A 16,122-nucleotide genomic window follows, 5' to 3' on the forward strand; every position below is an offset into this window, starting at 1 on the left:
TGTTTTCCAGTTCATTAAAATGTCATACATCAATACTAATTTAAATGGATCATGAGGAGGATTAGCGTATTAGGGAGGGTGGCGAGGGGGGGGGGGCTGGCCGCCCTCCTTGGATAATAGGAGGAGAAACACTGGTGTTACATCAGATGAAACATTTAAATTAGTATTGATGTATGACATTTTAATGAACTGGAAAACAATTAAACCATTATTGAAAAAACCTTTTGACTTTTGTGGCCCCCCTTTTTCGAGTCTGTCTCTTTGGAGTGTCTTCCTCATCATCATCATCATCATCGTCGTCATCATCATCATCGTCGTCATCTTCTTCAGCTGATGACTCCTGTTTCCTCAACTTCCTTCCTTTTTGAGACTGCTGCCTCCTGGATGAGGATTTGGTCTGAGGTCTGAGAGAAAGTTATGCAGAGAAACAGAAGCTGCTTACAGCTGACTCAGACACACGGGAGCTCTGAAGTGCACACAACTACTTTTCAGTCAGGTTCTAATTTCAGTCTAAAGAATGATGGTCAAATGGGTGATCAACAAAAAAATAAATACAAAATGTTCACACAAAATGATCTGGAAACCAGTGGGTAGCTGTCTGAAGGCCAGGCTCTGCTACAGTCTTACCTTCTAGCAGGAAGTCGTCTGGATCTAACTTTTATCTCTTCCTGCTCACTGTCCGATGTCTCCTCCTCCTCTTCATCATCATTTGAGTCATCATCTTTCCAGATATTTCTTACAACAAAGAAATGCCACAAGTTCACCCTCACGGGCCACAAAACCTTAGTCCAAATTCCATCAAGAAGCTCGGCCAATAGGTGCTCAGCATGATCCAATCAGGGGATCAGGGGAGGAAAAAGCCGCAGATTTGAGCAGCGAAATAAGATTTAAATGTAGGACATCACCTGGCAGACAGGCACAAACTGAGCCCATTTTGAGACAAACAGATACCCATTTATAAGAAGGCAGGAAATGGGAACATTCACAATATGAAAACAGACACAAAGAAAGAATCGTGACAAAATGTGTATGAAGAAAACAGAACACAGTGTTTAGACTTACTCTTTCTTCTTCACCCGTGAGGATTTCCTTTTTGGGCTCTCGTTCTCAGAGTCACTGCTCCCCTGTGAAGGCAGCAGACATTTGATGCTCACTGCAGCTGGACGTGAAACAACGCTCCATCACAATATCCACTAGATGGTGCAAGCAGCTTATGTACTGGACCTGAGGCACCACCGTATTATCTGAGTAGTCAACCTTAACCATCTGCTTACCTCAGCTCCGATGTTAAGACGAGCTGGCTCCTGCCTGCTGCGATTTGACCTCCGGACGCCGTACACGTCCGGGTGTTCGTCCCACATCTGTAAACAAGAGGTTAAGAGTTAAAGGGTTAGGGTCAGACGTTAATGACCCTAACACAAATCCAACCCGTTCAGATCTACAATTGTGCTTTTATGTCAACAAACAGTCCAAAAATCCAACAGCTAAAAACCCCAAGTGAATAAAATCAACCATTGTTTGAATTGATCATGTCCTGGATGACTGAGAATCTTCACCAAAATAAGAGTTTAAATTAAAAACAGTCTACTAAGTCAGAAATGAAAAGCTTCTTAGTCTTTATTGCACCAGCTCAATTATCCAACATGCCAAATGTTTAACAACAGAAGAGAAGAGACTTAAATGTGTTGGATAAGCTTTAACCATGAAGGACACCCCGCCCTGTCAACAGAACCCTGCCTACCAAACCAAAATCCCTCCATCCTGATGGAAGTTGGCTACTTTTGGAAGGGGAGTAGAGATTGTAACTGCAGGATGTGGCTTTGACCTGGCATTAGCAACGTAGCACTTCGCTACCAGCCATCACCATCCCACCCCTCCAACAGGTGCTCTGCCAAGGCCAGTTAGCAGAAACACGAGAATATATCTAAAGAAAAATCACAAATGAAACATCAGCTCATTGAAGTTTGCCTTTTCTTTAATATTTATTTACTTGCATCAACTATTTGCGCCTTATTAATGAGTTAATAGTTTATTTTATGTTGCTGGTAATACAATATCACATTTCAATATTTACTGAAGCCAAATGTTTTATCTTTAACCTTTTATGACACAAGAGCCTAAAACAAACTTGTCACTGTTCACTAACAATGTGCACTCATCTAACAAAGTTACATCAGTTTAACTGGGCCTTCCTGAAAGCAGAGAAGAAACCCAAACAGGACTCCAGTCAGCCAACAGGTGAAAAGGAGGAACCCAGACCCAGACCAGTGGTCATTCCATATGTTGAGGGAGTATCAGAGAAACTGAGACGTTTATTTTCTAAACATAACGTCCCAGTGGCTTTTAAACCCCAAAATGCATTAAAGACTGGTTCATCCCAAAGATCCAGTCCCCCGGCACAAACAGAGTAATATTGTGCATGCTGTTCAGTGTCAGGAGGGTGATCAGTCTTACATCTGGGAAACTAAACAGCCTCTGGCCAAAAGGATGGCCCAGCACAGAAGATCAACATCATCAGGCCAGGATTCTGTGGTCTACTCATCTCCAGGCCAGCCGTCACTCGTTCAGGTGAAGAAGATGTTCACATTCTTGATACAGAGGGATGTTGGTTTGAGAGTGAAGGAGGCCATCTTTGTGAAGAAAAATCGTCCATCATTAAACAGGGGTTTAGGCCTCCGTGTTCAACTGTCCCCCTCTTACGATGCTGATAATAATAAACTTTATTTCTATAGCACCTTCCAACAACGCCTTGCATTGACCCAAATGTTACAAGATAGAACAAATAAATTGCTAGTATCACTCAGCCCCCTGTGAATAGCAAGCAGCCATCAGGACATTAATGATCTGCTTTTAGGCCGATGGTCCTCTTTGATCATGTGAACTAGTTTTGGCTGTCACCAGCAAACTGGTCGATCCACTATGAGAAGGTGCTATTTATAAGACCGAGTTTGTTGCAGCTCCTCAGACTGAAGTATTCTAGATAAAAGACTAAACGTTTCAACAAGAATCTGTCCAGAGAACCTTACTTACCAGTAACTGTGTTAGATTTGTCTGCCTGGATTATTGAGCATGCATCAGGACAAGCTATTACTAAGACATAAAATGAAGAGAACTTCATTTTGTATTGCAGTTGCAGACCCCTACATAAAACTGTAACGTCTTTAACTAAATAAAATGTGCTCAGGTCAGAAGCACGCAAACATGGCATCCCATCTAACTGGGACAAATGTGAAACCTGGTTTTAAAAATGTTTCTTACCACAGGCACCTTTTTATAGAAATTTAAATATTTCTTGTATTTGACCCCTGTAAAAAAATTCTGTAGTTTAAAGTTTAAATGCAAGTGTCCTGTATTGAAACTTAATCGCATTTACAGCTCAGACATAAACCAGGTGACCTTAACCTTAATTACCAGAAAGCAGAACCTAAAACGTGGTTCAGAACTAGGGAGTCTCCACAGGCGGAGCTGATGTTACCTTTTTAACATCAGCTAGGCGCTCCTGCTTCCTAACCGGCTTGTCTTTGACTTCTGAAGTGGTTTGCTGTGACTTGGACTCTGTGGACTCGCTCTCTGACTCCGAGTGGCTCTCTGACTCGGAGGAGCTGTTTGACTCGGAGTTGTGAGATCTCTTCCTCTCACTGCCATGCTCACTTTCCGACTGACTTCCCGACTCCGAGGCAGAGTGGTTGGATTCCTCTGAGGCAGAGTTGCTACAGGGAGAAGAGTGCATTGAATCTTTGTTTTTTATTGTGCAGCACAAACCCCAAACTTAGACAGACACCTAAATAACTCACAATATCAAATATCAGTTGATAATGTGGAAGCAAAAAATAAAATTAAAGCACACCACTTCTTTAAAATAAATAGAAAATACAAACATTTGATAGCTCAATAAGCAATTGAAGAAATAAGAAACTCCACTAGATCAGTTTAGATTTAGAAAAGCCTCATGTTTGACTCAGTGAAGGAATTTTTTTTTTTTGTTTAGAAAATCACAAGTAGATTTTAACCTTCCAAAGTACTTTGAGTCTCTTTCAGATGAATAATTCAGAGATAGCTAATGTACATTAAGATCTTAAATCAAAGCAGGTGACTCATGTTGATCATATTTAATGAATCGGATCATTTTGAACAAATCATTTCAAATGGTCGTCTTTTCCAAGTCTACTTGCAATATCATCTTTGTCCACGTGGGGTCACTAGTTGATCCACACCCAGAATAAATTGAGTTTTATTTATTCAACCCAGAACGACTGCTTGAACACGAGTATAAAACAGAACCTTGCACCTTTTAAGTGACAACATACAAGCTTCCTTTATTTTTCTATTAACACCACCACTTTGAATAAGGTTGAATAAGTACCCCACACTTACTATAATAGTGTCTAATCTATACCCTCCTAAAAATATGAAAAAACAACTTTAATCTGAATTATTTGGTTTACATTAAAATTTAAAAATAAAGCCCTCGGATAAAATTTTACATAATGAACGGCTCCTTTACCGGAACACGGAAGAACTTGGCTCCTGTCCCTTTAAGAGAATTCAGTGGGTGGGACTTGGATGTAAGCTCTAATAACTATTGGCTGTTGCGTTGCTAGGCAGAAGCTCGACCAATCACAGAAAAGACAGTAGGCTCTTTTTTTCTTTTTTCTTTTTTAAAGGTCTCTGCTCTTCCTGCTCCTCGTGTGCAGCTCTGAGCAGTTTTATTACAAATAAGAAAGCTGGGCACACAAAGCAAGTGCCATTTTGAGACGGTGTGTGGAAATTAAAATTTACTAAAAACATTTATCTCTTTAAAACTTTTAGAATTGGAGTTTCATCGTTTATAGCTCTGACTTGAGAGCTCGTTTATTAATTAAAAAAAAATGTCCGGCTGTCTTTGCTAAAGGGGACATTTTACTCTAAGCTCAAAATACTAAAATGGCTGCCACAAGATCCCAGACACAAAACTAGAAGTGTGCTGCAACCTCCTGCAGTATACCCTCAGCAAAATACTGAAACTATTATATTCAGTGTGTATCAAACTTATATCTTTAGTGTCTTTAACATAAATCTACAAAATGTTGCTGCTTTATTTACTTAACATGACAGCAAGTATTACACTGAACACAAAATTGCACAGATCTTTTTATAGACACATTTTAATCCAGCATTGTCTCGACACCATACACATGACATGATATATTTATTTAAAGTACGTTTTCATTTCTGGTTAGGCTTCAAGCATACATTTGGAAATGTTTACACTTCAACAAAAAAAGGGACAAGTCTGTGGTTGATGTCACCATGTTGGAAGAATTTTCAGGCTCATTTGTAAAATCATCCTCATTATGGAAATGTTAACAGTATAAAGCCACTCCTAGTATTTTAATAAATCCAAATTAATATACAAACACATTAGGTGTAATACTCCTGAATATGCTTTATTGATAATGGTATTAAAAACAGTCATAGTGTTTGAGTTTTAGTTTTTGTGGCAAGATCCTGAAAAAAAAAAATTTGTAAAGTGTAAGAAAAGCAACAAAAATTTGATTCAAAACACACAAGAGTGCACAAGTTTTTAAGCTTTACTAGTTATTTTCAAATATTACAATCTGTAGGATTTAATAAGGTGTTTTAGTTACATTCATAAAACAATTTCTGGAACAACTGTAAAATTCATTCAAACTTTTGCACAAGTTTAAGAAAATCAGAGATGAGTCAAAAATAAAGTTTATAGAGGCAACGTGGAAAACTGATAATCATCAATAATTGAGCTACATACAATAAACATTCAAAACCTTATTTGTGTAAAAAATAAATAAATAAGCAGTGCAGTGTTGGTGGAAACAAATGAAAACCGAACAAAGTCGTTTTAAAGTGGTGCAATGCAGTCCCATACTGAAAGGCAAGGTCATAGAAAATAAAGTTGACATTTGCATACAATTATCGACAGTTTCCTCTGTGTCAAACATCTACATGTTGTGGGAAATATCTAAAGACAGGCCTGAAACCTTTGGATTAAGGGTCAGAAAATGGTTGAGGGAGGAAAAAAAAATCAGGGTGTGGCTATTAAAACAATAGCAAGGTCATTCATGACAGAGGTGAACTTCAAACACATGTCAGATGTTACACAGGTGGGCAACCATGCTCAAAAAGGTAAACAAAGCAGAAAACCAAGAAGCAGGTAAATAAGTATAAAGGATCATACCTTGAGGCATTGCTTTGAGTCGAGCCTTCATCTTCTTGCTTTTTGTTTTTACTCTTCATCATGGTAGTGTCCTGATTAATCCTAAAGTTATGCTTTAATCCTGGTATTTACTGTCAAAACTTCGGATGAGGCATGAAGTACTACAAAGCGCTTTGCCTCTGCCCAGACGGCAGCTAAAACCCAGACGGTGCAACACGAAGAAAAAACTACATCAAACCGCTTAATTAAAGATATATTTTAACATCATTTAATAATGAGTTCAGAGGAAAAAAGTGGCATTATGTTAAATATTAAGCGTCTATAGTTGCCGGATCGAGACGCATGTCGACAATTTTAACTGCGTCATCACATGAAGCATTAGAAAAAGATATTTTACGAATGAGAAAAATGAGTAAATTACACACGACACAATGTAAACATGTCCATTCAATGCCAAGAAAAGCCTGCTGTAGCTCAACTAATAGGATTCTCGTCCGACGTGTCGCAGTTTAAATACTTCTTTATGTCGAATAAAATAATAAGCCGTAAAATAATAACTTGAGAATTTACCCCAAAAAAGCCTAATTTGAACGTTTCGACAGGCCTTTGAGGTCCACACGGAGCGACCGTGTCAGAGCCACCGAGGCGAGCAGCAGCAGTCAAAATGGAGGCGCGCCATGGCCGCCACGGCTCGCTGTGGGAAAACAACGACCAACGGCTCCTTCGGCTCGCGTTGAAACGGACTAAAAAAACACACCCAAAACGCACAAAATCCAGCTAAATATCGTCCACACGGTCACAAGCTTCAACTTTACACGGAAACCGATTGAATTCAAAGCCCGAGGAACGGTCTAACGAAAGCCTATGGCGCCCTTCCCGAGGCTCAGCCGCCATCTAGAGCTCCTTCTCTGCTCTGAAAGCTTCGCCTTTGATTGACGTTATTTCCATTTACTCCACGCTCAGGTGCTGCCTAAGTCCCACCCCTTTTATTATCTTTAAAATATACTTTTATACACACCTAAATGTTGCTTTCAAACCTCAACACACAAGCCTCATGGTCAAACCCTTCTACACTATAAATAAAAAAAGATGAGGATAATGGAGGCACTGTGAAATTAAAATGTTTTGCAGCTTTTACATCACTTCCTGGCCAGACAGGAAGAAGGTCAAGCAGTGGCCATTTTAGAAAACCTTCCAGGCTTCATTTTAGAAACCAATAGAGTAGTTATAATCTAGCTTTTTATGCTTTGAACCAGATTTACCAAGGAAGACTGATCATTTCTACCACCACCTCTACCATTATCTCATGGACCCAGATCAGTTCAAAATATAAACATCATAGTTGAGAATTAATAAAAACCACAAAATCAAAGCAAACCTGCTTTACTTTTGTTGCACTGCTTAACTGAAATAATTGTACCCAACATCCAATTGTTAACAATAAAACAAAATAATCGTGATTTTCCAGATGATCAGCTAATGAAACAAAGCCAGTGATAATTACGAGGACATACACTTTATTAAAAACAGCATTTAAATACGAATTTGTGCAAAAGCTGACTTTGTCCAAGAGTCCAAAATGCAGCTAGCATCGAAGATCCAGCAAGTCCATGTTGCGGTAAAACAAATTAAAATATTAAGTACAAAAAAATATCCAGATGACCAGCCAGAAAAAGGTTTCATCTTGTCAAAAAAATTTGGCCAATCTGCCAAATCGCTTGTCATCTTCGCGTTAAACAACGCTGTCTCCACGGCAGAAAAATCCACTCGAAATGGGTCTTGATAGGATAAAAAAAAAGAAAAATTGTAAACCCACAATGCAACTGAAATAAGAAATGATTAAGCAATCAACAGTTTAAAGCACATAATAACAGGTTTATTACATTCTAGGCTAGCCTTCAGTTGCATAGGCAAGCAAACATCTGCAGGAAAACACGCAGTTCATCAGTATTAATTTAAATATGTAGTTTTTTAGGACAGTTTTTAAGACTAATGCAATTGGCAAATGCTATTGAAAGTAATTTTTTTTGCAGTCAAAGATGTGATCTACATAAAAGACGTATAAGTGAGATTTGTTAGCAAAGTCATAGAAGTGCACGTAATGATCAGACGGTCACTGTTATGCAGTTTGGTTGGGCTGTGCAAAGACCATCAATGAGTTGATTTTAAGTTACTTGTCAATCAAGTCTGTGCTGAACAACAAATCAAAGGTTTATGAAAAAAATTATAAAAAGCTTCTTCAATTGGCCACCAGGGGGTAGTGTTTTGGGTTAAAAACTGCACTAACGATCACACAAATTGTAACTAAAATGTGGAATCTGTAGAAGAGTGAACGCTGCAACAATTAAACCAAATCAATCGTTAATGCATAAATACACAGAACCCACCCAATGAACAGACAACATGTTAGCATCCTCCAATAACGCTTCAGTCAACAGTCACTTCTGTATCTAGTGTTTAAAATCTGGAAAAAAGTGTACTCTAGATTTTAAGAATGTTATATTCACAAAAACAGAAGTGAGACTGCCCAGTCATTAGTCTTGTAACACGGGACAAAAAGCTTCTAGAAATTTTGGCAAACTCTAAAGCGACAAGACCAGTAAGCTCGTGGAACGAATTTAGCTTTCTATAAAGAAAAATGCCACCAGGAGGCAAGAGTCAGCAATGAAATAGCCTTCTTTTTTAATAAAAAAGAAACCACATTTCATTATTATACATGTTATAGCTTATACTGCAAAAATACACCCATACACTTGATCTTTCCCCAAGCTCTTATTAACCGTTGTACGCACCATCACATTTAAATCGGAAATCTGTCCCTTAAAAAAGAATTACTTGAAAATAAGTGCAGTTTATATCTGGTTTATTAAAATTAGATTAACTAATAGTTAAAACGTCTGTTCATTTCTTTCAGCGAGTGTGTGAACAAATAACTAGAGTAGGTGAAAGAAAAGAAACTTACCAAGCTGCCTTTTTCTTTGAACTTGGAACATCTCGTCACCTTTCGTGTCTCCCCTGTGAAGAAGAAAAACGAGTTAATCATTACACCCAAATGTCTCCTGGTTCCACAATAACTCTGAACAAGTGAGCTCGAAACACAAAATGCCATTAAGTCAATAAAGGCCAGCCCCCAAAACAGACCTGGTTTTAAATGCAGCATTAATAACTTGTCACAATAACAGCAAACCAAGAACTGTTAAAGCTACTCTTGTGGCATATTAGGTGTATATATATTTATTATATAACTCTTAATTATTGGTTACATACAATGGAAGAGTTGTACGATTATGAAAGATATGACCCTCTAATGGTTTGCCCAATCAAGGATGTGGATCTACGCATTTTTGGGAAACTGATTTAATCACACAGTGGGACAAAGCTTGTTGGAAAGGGAGTAAACATTGTTTTTATTTTCAAGATGGAATTCTTCTGCAATACATTTTAGTGGCTGGACCATTACCATCACCACCATTTCATCAGTCCTTTAGGTCATCTAATTTAGCAATCATATATGGTCAAGCTAGCGTACACTATTAGCCTAAAAAAAAAGTGTGACTACAACTTAAGACATTGTTGGAAAAAGGAAAGGACTCCCCGTGTTGTTAATACACAGAAGGAAATTTTATGATTGTGTGCAAGAAAACTATTTTAAAAGATGGTGCTAATGTCGTGACTAATAAAGGCTTGGAAAAAACAAAAACGATTGAGGTCTCATTTGGCTATTTGAGAAGTCAAACAATAAGTAGGAAAAAAAGGACTACACAAACAAAAAGTACATTGGAATTAGGGCTGGACAATATTGATACATGTTACAATATACTCTTATACAATAACGGTGATACGAGTTTTAAGCACATTTTCGTTATTTCAATATGATTGCAGCGTTTCTCTGATGCATTTCTTTTTCTGGGATCCGGGTTGAAGCAGCTGCTTCAATTTCAACCCAAACAGAAAAGGCCATGACACAACTATGCACGTGTGTGGTGAAGTAGAAGTTACACAGAGATGGAATCCAGAAGGAGTTAGCGGTAGCAGGCTAGGCTAATCTCCAACGTGCGTTGTTTTCACTTCAAAATGAGTGCCCATGAGTCAGAATGTGACTGAACAAACTTTCACAAGAGAAGCAAAAGCAGAGGACATAACTGATGAGAGAAAAGACTAATTTGGTGGTTTGGAAGTGGTTCGGCTTTCTAAGATCCAATAAACTGCAGGTTTCAGTGTGCTGCAAAATGTGATGGAGAGCTGTTCCAACTAGCAGTGGGAACACATCTAACTTGTTCCACCATCTGAAGTTTCCACTCGATAGAATATACCGAGAGTCACAAGATGAAGCATAAGAAAGTTTGAGCAAATGTGGCCCTGAAACAACACCTCCAGCTGTATCAAGAGAAACCCATGCAGCAAATGCAGATGTTTACTGCATGGGTTAGGGTTTCGTTGCTGTTTAAAGTTCAAATTATTAACATTGACAAAGTTGAGTTTTATGTTTATTTGACAGTGATTTCAAATTTCTTTGAAGGCTAAATACAAATAAAAGGTGAATATGAATTTATTTGTAGTTTGTACTGTTTTTCTGAGGCTTTTATATTGATATCGGAATTATATCGTTATTGACCACAACTAAGAAATATATTGTGATAAAAGTTTTGGCCATATCGTCCAGTCCTAATTGAAATCCAGGCGAGAATACTTCTTTGTCTGTATGCACCACCTGGTGGTGGATGGGTTAAATGCAGAGACTAATTTCGCCATTGTATGGAAACATACAGTGCTGACAATGTGATGACATTATTATTCTTTTCTTTAGGAAATCAGCTCATCACTGACTGGGCTGACCAACAAGTGAAACTCGCACAGAGAAACCAGGGTGTAACCCTGAGGGAAGGGAAGGAAAAAAAGAAAGTTTAAAACAAACCGTAGACAAGCCCAAATATTTTTCTTTCATTTGGAACCAGTGTATTGTCAGTGTGCACTAAAGGACAGTGAAGCTGAGAAGTCTTTTTAAGACTTAAATAAAATGTGTGAATTGACCAATGAGCCAATGGTTATCCACGGTTGACACACCTCTGCATCCAAGATGGTTGTTTCACGTGTGTAAGCGCATACTGACGCAATTTGGGCATCTTGATTGGTTCATTTAAAAAAACATCAAAAGCAACTTAGAAAAAGGGCTAGACATTGCAGCCATTTCAAACAACCATAACGCATAAGGGGCCAAACAAAAGCAAAGAGATGTTGAAATATTTGTGCCTAGAGGTAAACAAGAGAAGTAGCTAGAGCACCAAGTTAATGTGTCAGTAATAAAAGTGAATCGATACCTGTAAAAAAAAATGGAGGCATCAGGTTGACTTTTCTAAATTACTTCAACATCTGATGAGTACACAGGCTAGGTTTGGTCAACAGAAACTTTGTATCCCCCCATGTGACCACTATGTGAAAATGGCTTCCATTCCAAATAACAAAAATACACTAGTTTAAATGTGGTAAAAAAAAAAAAAAAAAAAAACTTGTAGTGGCTTGCCATAGCTTTAGTAGCATAAAACGATACTGCAAAATGGCTGCGCAGACCATTCTGTCTTTGCCAGAGGTCGGCCGGCAACGTCCCACAAGACACAAGCTTCCAGAAGTGAAGCATCGCAGAACCAAGAGGCGTGGAGTAGAACGCAGCTGTGTTAACGTATTAAATATGTAACGTGTCCCTCAAGCCATTTTCCAAACATGAACAGTGTTTCCCCTAGTTTACTTGCCTTGACAGGGCGCTAATATTTTTCGTGATTTTTCTAGACCGGGATGGGGGGGTAGACAAAGACACGTTTGTGTTGCGCGCCGTTTGGATCGACAGTTTTAGAGCAGGGGGAGCGAGAGTACGTGAGGGAAACAGCGCTACCTTTTTAGCTAGTGCATCTGTATTACGTGCCGCTAACTTAGAGCTACGTCAGTGCCGTCAGATGTCTTGGTACCCTGTTTGTATAATGGTAAGGGAAACTGATGAATAACAGGGTCGTCTAAACCTAGTTCAACAAGTAGCTTCGTGTTTAACTAATCTTTTTAAACTAAAACGTTGCCTGTATCATCCAACTTCCATCTGAAATAAATCATTTTGTAGGCCTGTCACGAAAAATTTTGCTGAGCGATTGTCTCAAAAATTATTGCAATACACAATAATACTGTTTGAAATTTCACAATTGTCAAATTTTAGAAGAAATGTTGATTTGTTTGGAGTGTAGTACCCTTTTTGACCACCTGATGGCAGTACAAGACTGTGTGAACCAAAGGATGGATAGTTGAGCAGCATGTCTCTTTAAGAACAATGGGAAGGAGGGCCCTTGATGTGACATGGTGGACGCTCGGTGATTTGAGCTCTTAAGCATAGCATTTTTCACACAAAGCTTTTAATAAAAAAATTAGTAAACAAGTTCTCAGCTTTTTTGCAGAGAAAAATAACAACACGAAGGCACAGGTTTCAACCGTGACTTTTTGGAGCTCGTCAAGACGGAGGTTTATTCCTGAGGTCGGCCTCTTAGCTGCTTTCAACAATCCAAAAACGTAATTTTGGACGATTAAAACTAATTTTAAAGAGAAAGGGAGGGGTCAGTGGAGAGCACCAGAGTTTAGCCATGTCTTCAGTAGAGAGAGAGAGACATGAAGAAACGATAAAGCCGGTAAATGAAAATGAGGTCGATCATTTTCATTCATCATGCGATTAATTGATTTATAGTTTATCGTGACAGGCTTATCCATTTGGTGCTGTTTAATCCTGGTAACTGGTGGTCGCACAAACCAGATGTCAGCCACATTATAAACCGCAGGCTTGCTCGACAGGAAATGACAAACTATTGCACTGTTGCTTTAAACCATCATATTTTGAGGAAAAACTAGTGTATGTGCGGAGGGTGTACTTTTTTCCCAGTAGTGTTGGTTGTCAGTGTAGGGTTGCTTGCTAGCTTTCGCTGCTAGCCAGAGTGAGGTATGCATTATTATTGGCAAACACAGAATGGAAAGGGGGGTTGCACCCTTGGTGGGTATGGGGAGTTTCTGATGACAAATTATCCCCACCCCCATGCATTGTAATGCCAAAACAACTCAATATTTTTGCTTTTAACGTTTAACGTAAACTATTGTATAAATATAACAATTATCATTTATCTGGCGACGGGTATGAGCCGCCAAGCCAGCTTTTCTTTTCATGTGGATTGTTTCGTCTCTAACTACCTTGTTTTGCAAAACAAAGGCAGTTAGGGGAGGGTTCACCTTAATCCAACATGCCCCCCTAATCCATTCAGAAATCACACCACGGATGTTTAGGGTGTCTTGTGAAAGAGCCTTTTGAAACATGTCTATTTTTGCATAGGTCATATTTCACGCGTTGTAAACTGACGTAGCGTTAAACACAATTAATGAACGAGTTGTTACATAAATGCATCATGACGAAAAAAGTTGTGAGTCTGCCATGATTTAAAGACCATTATGAAAAGTTTAAAACTTATTAATATTCATCAGATAATTACATATATTTTAGCAATGTTGCAGTTTTTTAATTATCAGACAAATTGCTACCCAAGTGAGCTAGCATTGGGCAAACGTTTCAAGTGCTTTGGTCGGTCATTACGCTAAAACGTCACATTTGACGTTTAGACTGAAGTAGTTACAACTAAGATTGGCTAAGTAAATGAGCGTAAAAGTCTGCGGGTAGTTTCAGTTGTAATTAAGTTTTAAACTAGATAAGAAATTAGCCTACAGACATCAGTTACTTAATTACGACATATAATTTTGATTTCTAAATACGTCCTTGCTAATTCTTACACTAGGGGGTTGTGTTGTTCATCTTTCAAATAAACAACAAAAAACGTGAAAAAGACTTTCTTTGGTCTTAAAATTGTACTTACAAGTTTTCTCCGTGGAAGGAGTTTCTGAAGTTCTTCGATTTGCTGTGGCTAAATGTCAAACCTTTAAAAATAGGAAAATAAATCAGTGAATCAACAGCACTCCCTAGTGGCCATACTTGCATTGCAGTTAAGACAAAGAACGTGAAATGCAGTCTACTTAAAATTAAACGTACCATTTGCAATCGCTGAAACTGTCTTTCTTCGTTGACAAAATCTGGTCATTGTTAACGGGAGCCCCTGTAAAACAAAACTAAGATTATTAATCTGACAGCAATGTTTAAAATTTGAAGAATTTACAACGGCTTAAAACCTCAGAACAGTTTTTTAATACCAAAGATTATTTTTTTAAACGATTCAACTGTTCATTGACGAATTAAGAAATTTTTTAAGTTTTTGCGGAATTACTCATGCAAATGTTTTAATTGTACACCTATCTGTTGTTTGAGATGCATCAAAATCGTCATTAAACAATGGCCTCCATTTCATGGCTCACAGCGGACATTTTGTAATGTGCAGTGTGGTACCAATCTTTTAGATTTAAAAATAATGTGTAGAGGTTCAAACAGCTCCTATAATTACTGTAACACAGGTTTGTAACTTACAAGGAACCTGTCTCTAAATGTGGAATTATTAACAACCTTGTCAATAAGAATGAAAAATGTAATGATTTTTCTTTATTTATATTGTTAAACTATTTAGAATATCTTCAAATACACTTCAGTCTAGTTAGGATGGAAAACATGTCTTTAATGTGCTGTACATGTAATGTTCCCTTGAAAAGAAGTAATTTATGTACATATTTGTACTACTTCAACATTCAGTACCTTAAAGGGTTAAAAGCCAACACCCTGTTATGCATTTCGAAGTATATCTTAGATTTTAAAGCAAACTCTTTAGTACACAATCAAATTAAACATAGTTTTGTGTGGGGGTCAACATTTAATAAATTACTATCAAAAGTTGTATTTTTAGACATTTTTAGTAACACCTAACAATCTATTCCTATTAGTTTAAAATCCTAACTATTAAAAACTATCTTTTAAAATCATGTCACAAGATTTGAGTTTCCAAAGCATTTGAAAGGATCATGTAAAAAAAAAGAATTAATTTTTGAGGATTTTTAAATGTGCAATTCGACAATAAAAGCTAAAAAACTGAATATAGTGAAAATGATCAAAAATGTGCTTTAGGTTGGTGTGTTTAAGTCAACTAATTGCCACACAACGTTTAAAAAACGAAACATCTGCGTATTTTTAATGTTTTTATCGAGTAAATCCACACTGGGGCATTTGCCCTTTTCAAGGACAAAGGAAAATTTTAAATGCGTAGTTTCAAATAACTCCAAATATCTCGAGAATAAATACTCCTGTCCGCACATTGATCGAGTCATCTCACAACTTGGGTGTCAAACATGCAAAATCTATCAACTAAAATACAACTTTTATCAATTTACGCTCGAAAAAAGGGTTTTAGTAGTCTTCACTGTCAGCACACCATGGCCATTTTTACAACACTGCGCCTAGCTGTCGTCCTTTCCTCCATGTTGCCATCTCCAACTGGTTCGTGTTTTTCTAATATCGGACGAGTTTTCGAAAGCTCTTACCCATTTCATCAACCGTCTCTATCCCCCAGTCGTCTGCCACGGTGGGGGTCGCCTTTGGGGGCCCGTTTTCGTCGTTTTGGTGGATTTTCTTGGCCGCTTCATCATCTCCGTCCTCTCCACCTCACTCCTCTCCTCTGTCTGCTGCTCCTCTCTCTCGCGCCTCCGCCGGAGCTGATCACCTTCAACGGTTCCGCCCACTTTCCTGTCGACGTCAGCCGAGCTTCACTTCCTCCTCCACGGCCACCATCTTGGACCCCGGGAAACTATTTTAACACCGAAAATCCTTCAATAAAAACATTTTATCAGCGTAATACGTTACTGTAACAAAGCTCAGGCTGTTCTTGTCGAAGTATGGCCACATATACTTTAGGTACCTACTTACAACATAAACCTTTGCTGCTTCTGTTTCATTAATAGTTTTGTCTTAACAAGAAAAATGTCCATCAGTTCCTCATTCAAAG

At 38.1% G+C, this 16,122-nt stretch overlaps 1 protein-coding gene across 2 annotated transcripts in view; it reads right to left on the minus strand.

The window, feature by feature from the left end:
• Nucleotides 1-15,819, minus strand: part of chd2 (chromodomain helicase DNA binding protein 2) — a 29,990-nt gene extending 14,171 nt beyond the window's left edge. Inside the window, exons 1-10 of one of the 2 annotated variants that reach the window (XM_037683512.1) lie at nt 15,662-15,819; nt 14,232-14,295; nt 14,059-14,119; nt 9,135-9,187; nt 6,194-7,950; nt 3,476-3,710; nt 1,275-1,361; nt 1,063-1,124; nt 628-735; nt 222-404 (exon numbers count right to left, since the gene is read on the minus strand). In XM_037683512.1, coding sequence (XP_037539440.1) covers nt 222-404; nt 628-735; nt 1,063-1,124; nt 1,275-1,361; nt 3,476-3,710; nt 6,194-6,255 — 737 coding nt within the window. In that variant the 5' untranslated portion in view covers nt 6,256-7,950; nt 9,135-9,187; nt 14,059-14,119; nt 14,232-14,295; nt 15,662-15,819. The remainder of the gene's footprint in view (nt 1-221; nt 405-627; nt 736-1,062; nt 1,125-1,274; nt 1,362-3,475; nt 3,711-6,193; nt 7,951-9,134; nt 9,188-14,058; nt 14,120-14,231; nt 14,296-15,661) is intronic. The other variant, XM_037683514.1, reaches the window with a different exon arrangement.
• Between the last annotated feature and the right edge of the window lie 303 nt (nt 15,820-16,122).

The sequence above is a fragment of the Nematolebias whitei genome, chromosome 10 (assembly GCF_014905685.2).
Source record: "Nematolebias whitei isolate Nwh7 chromosome 10, NemWhi1, whole genome shotgun sequence".
NCBI classification, from domain to species: Eukaryota; Metazoa; Chordata; class Actinopteri; order Cyprinodontiformes; family Rivulidae; genus Nematolebias; species Nematolebias whitei.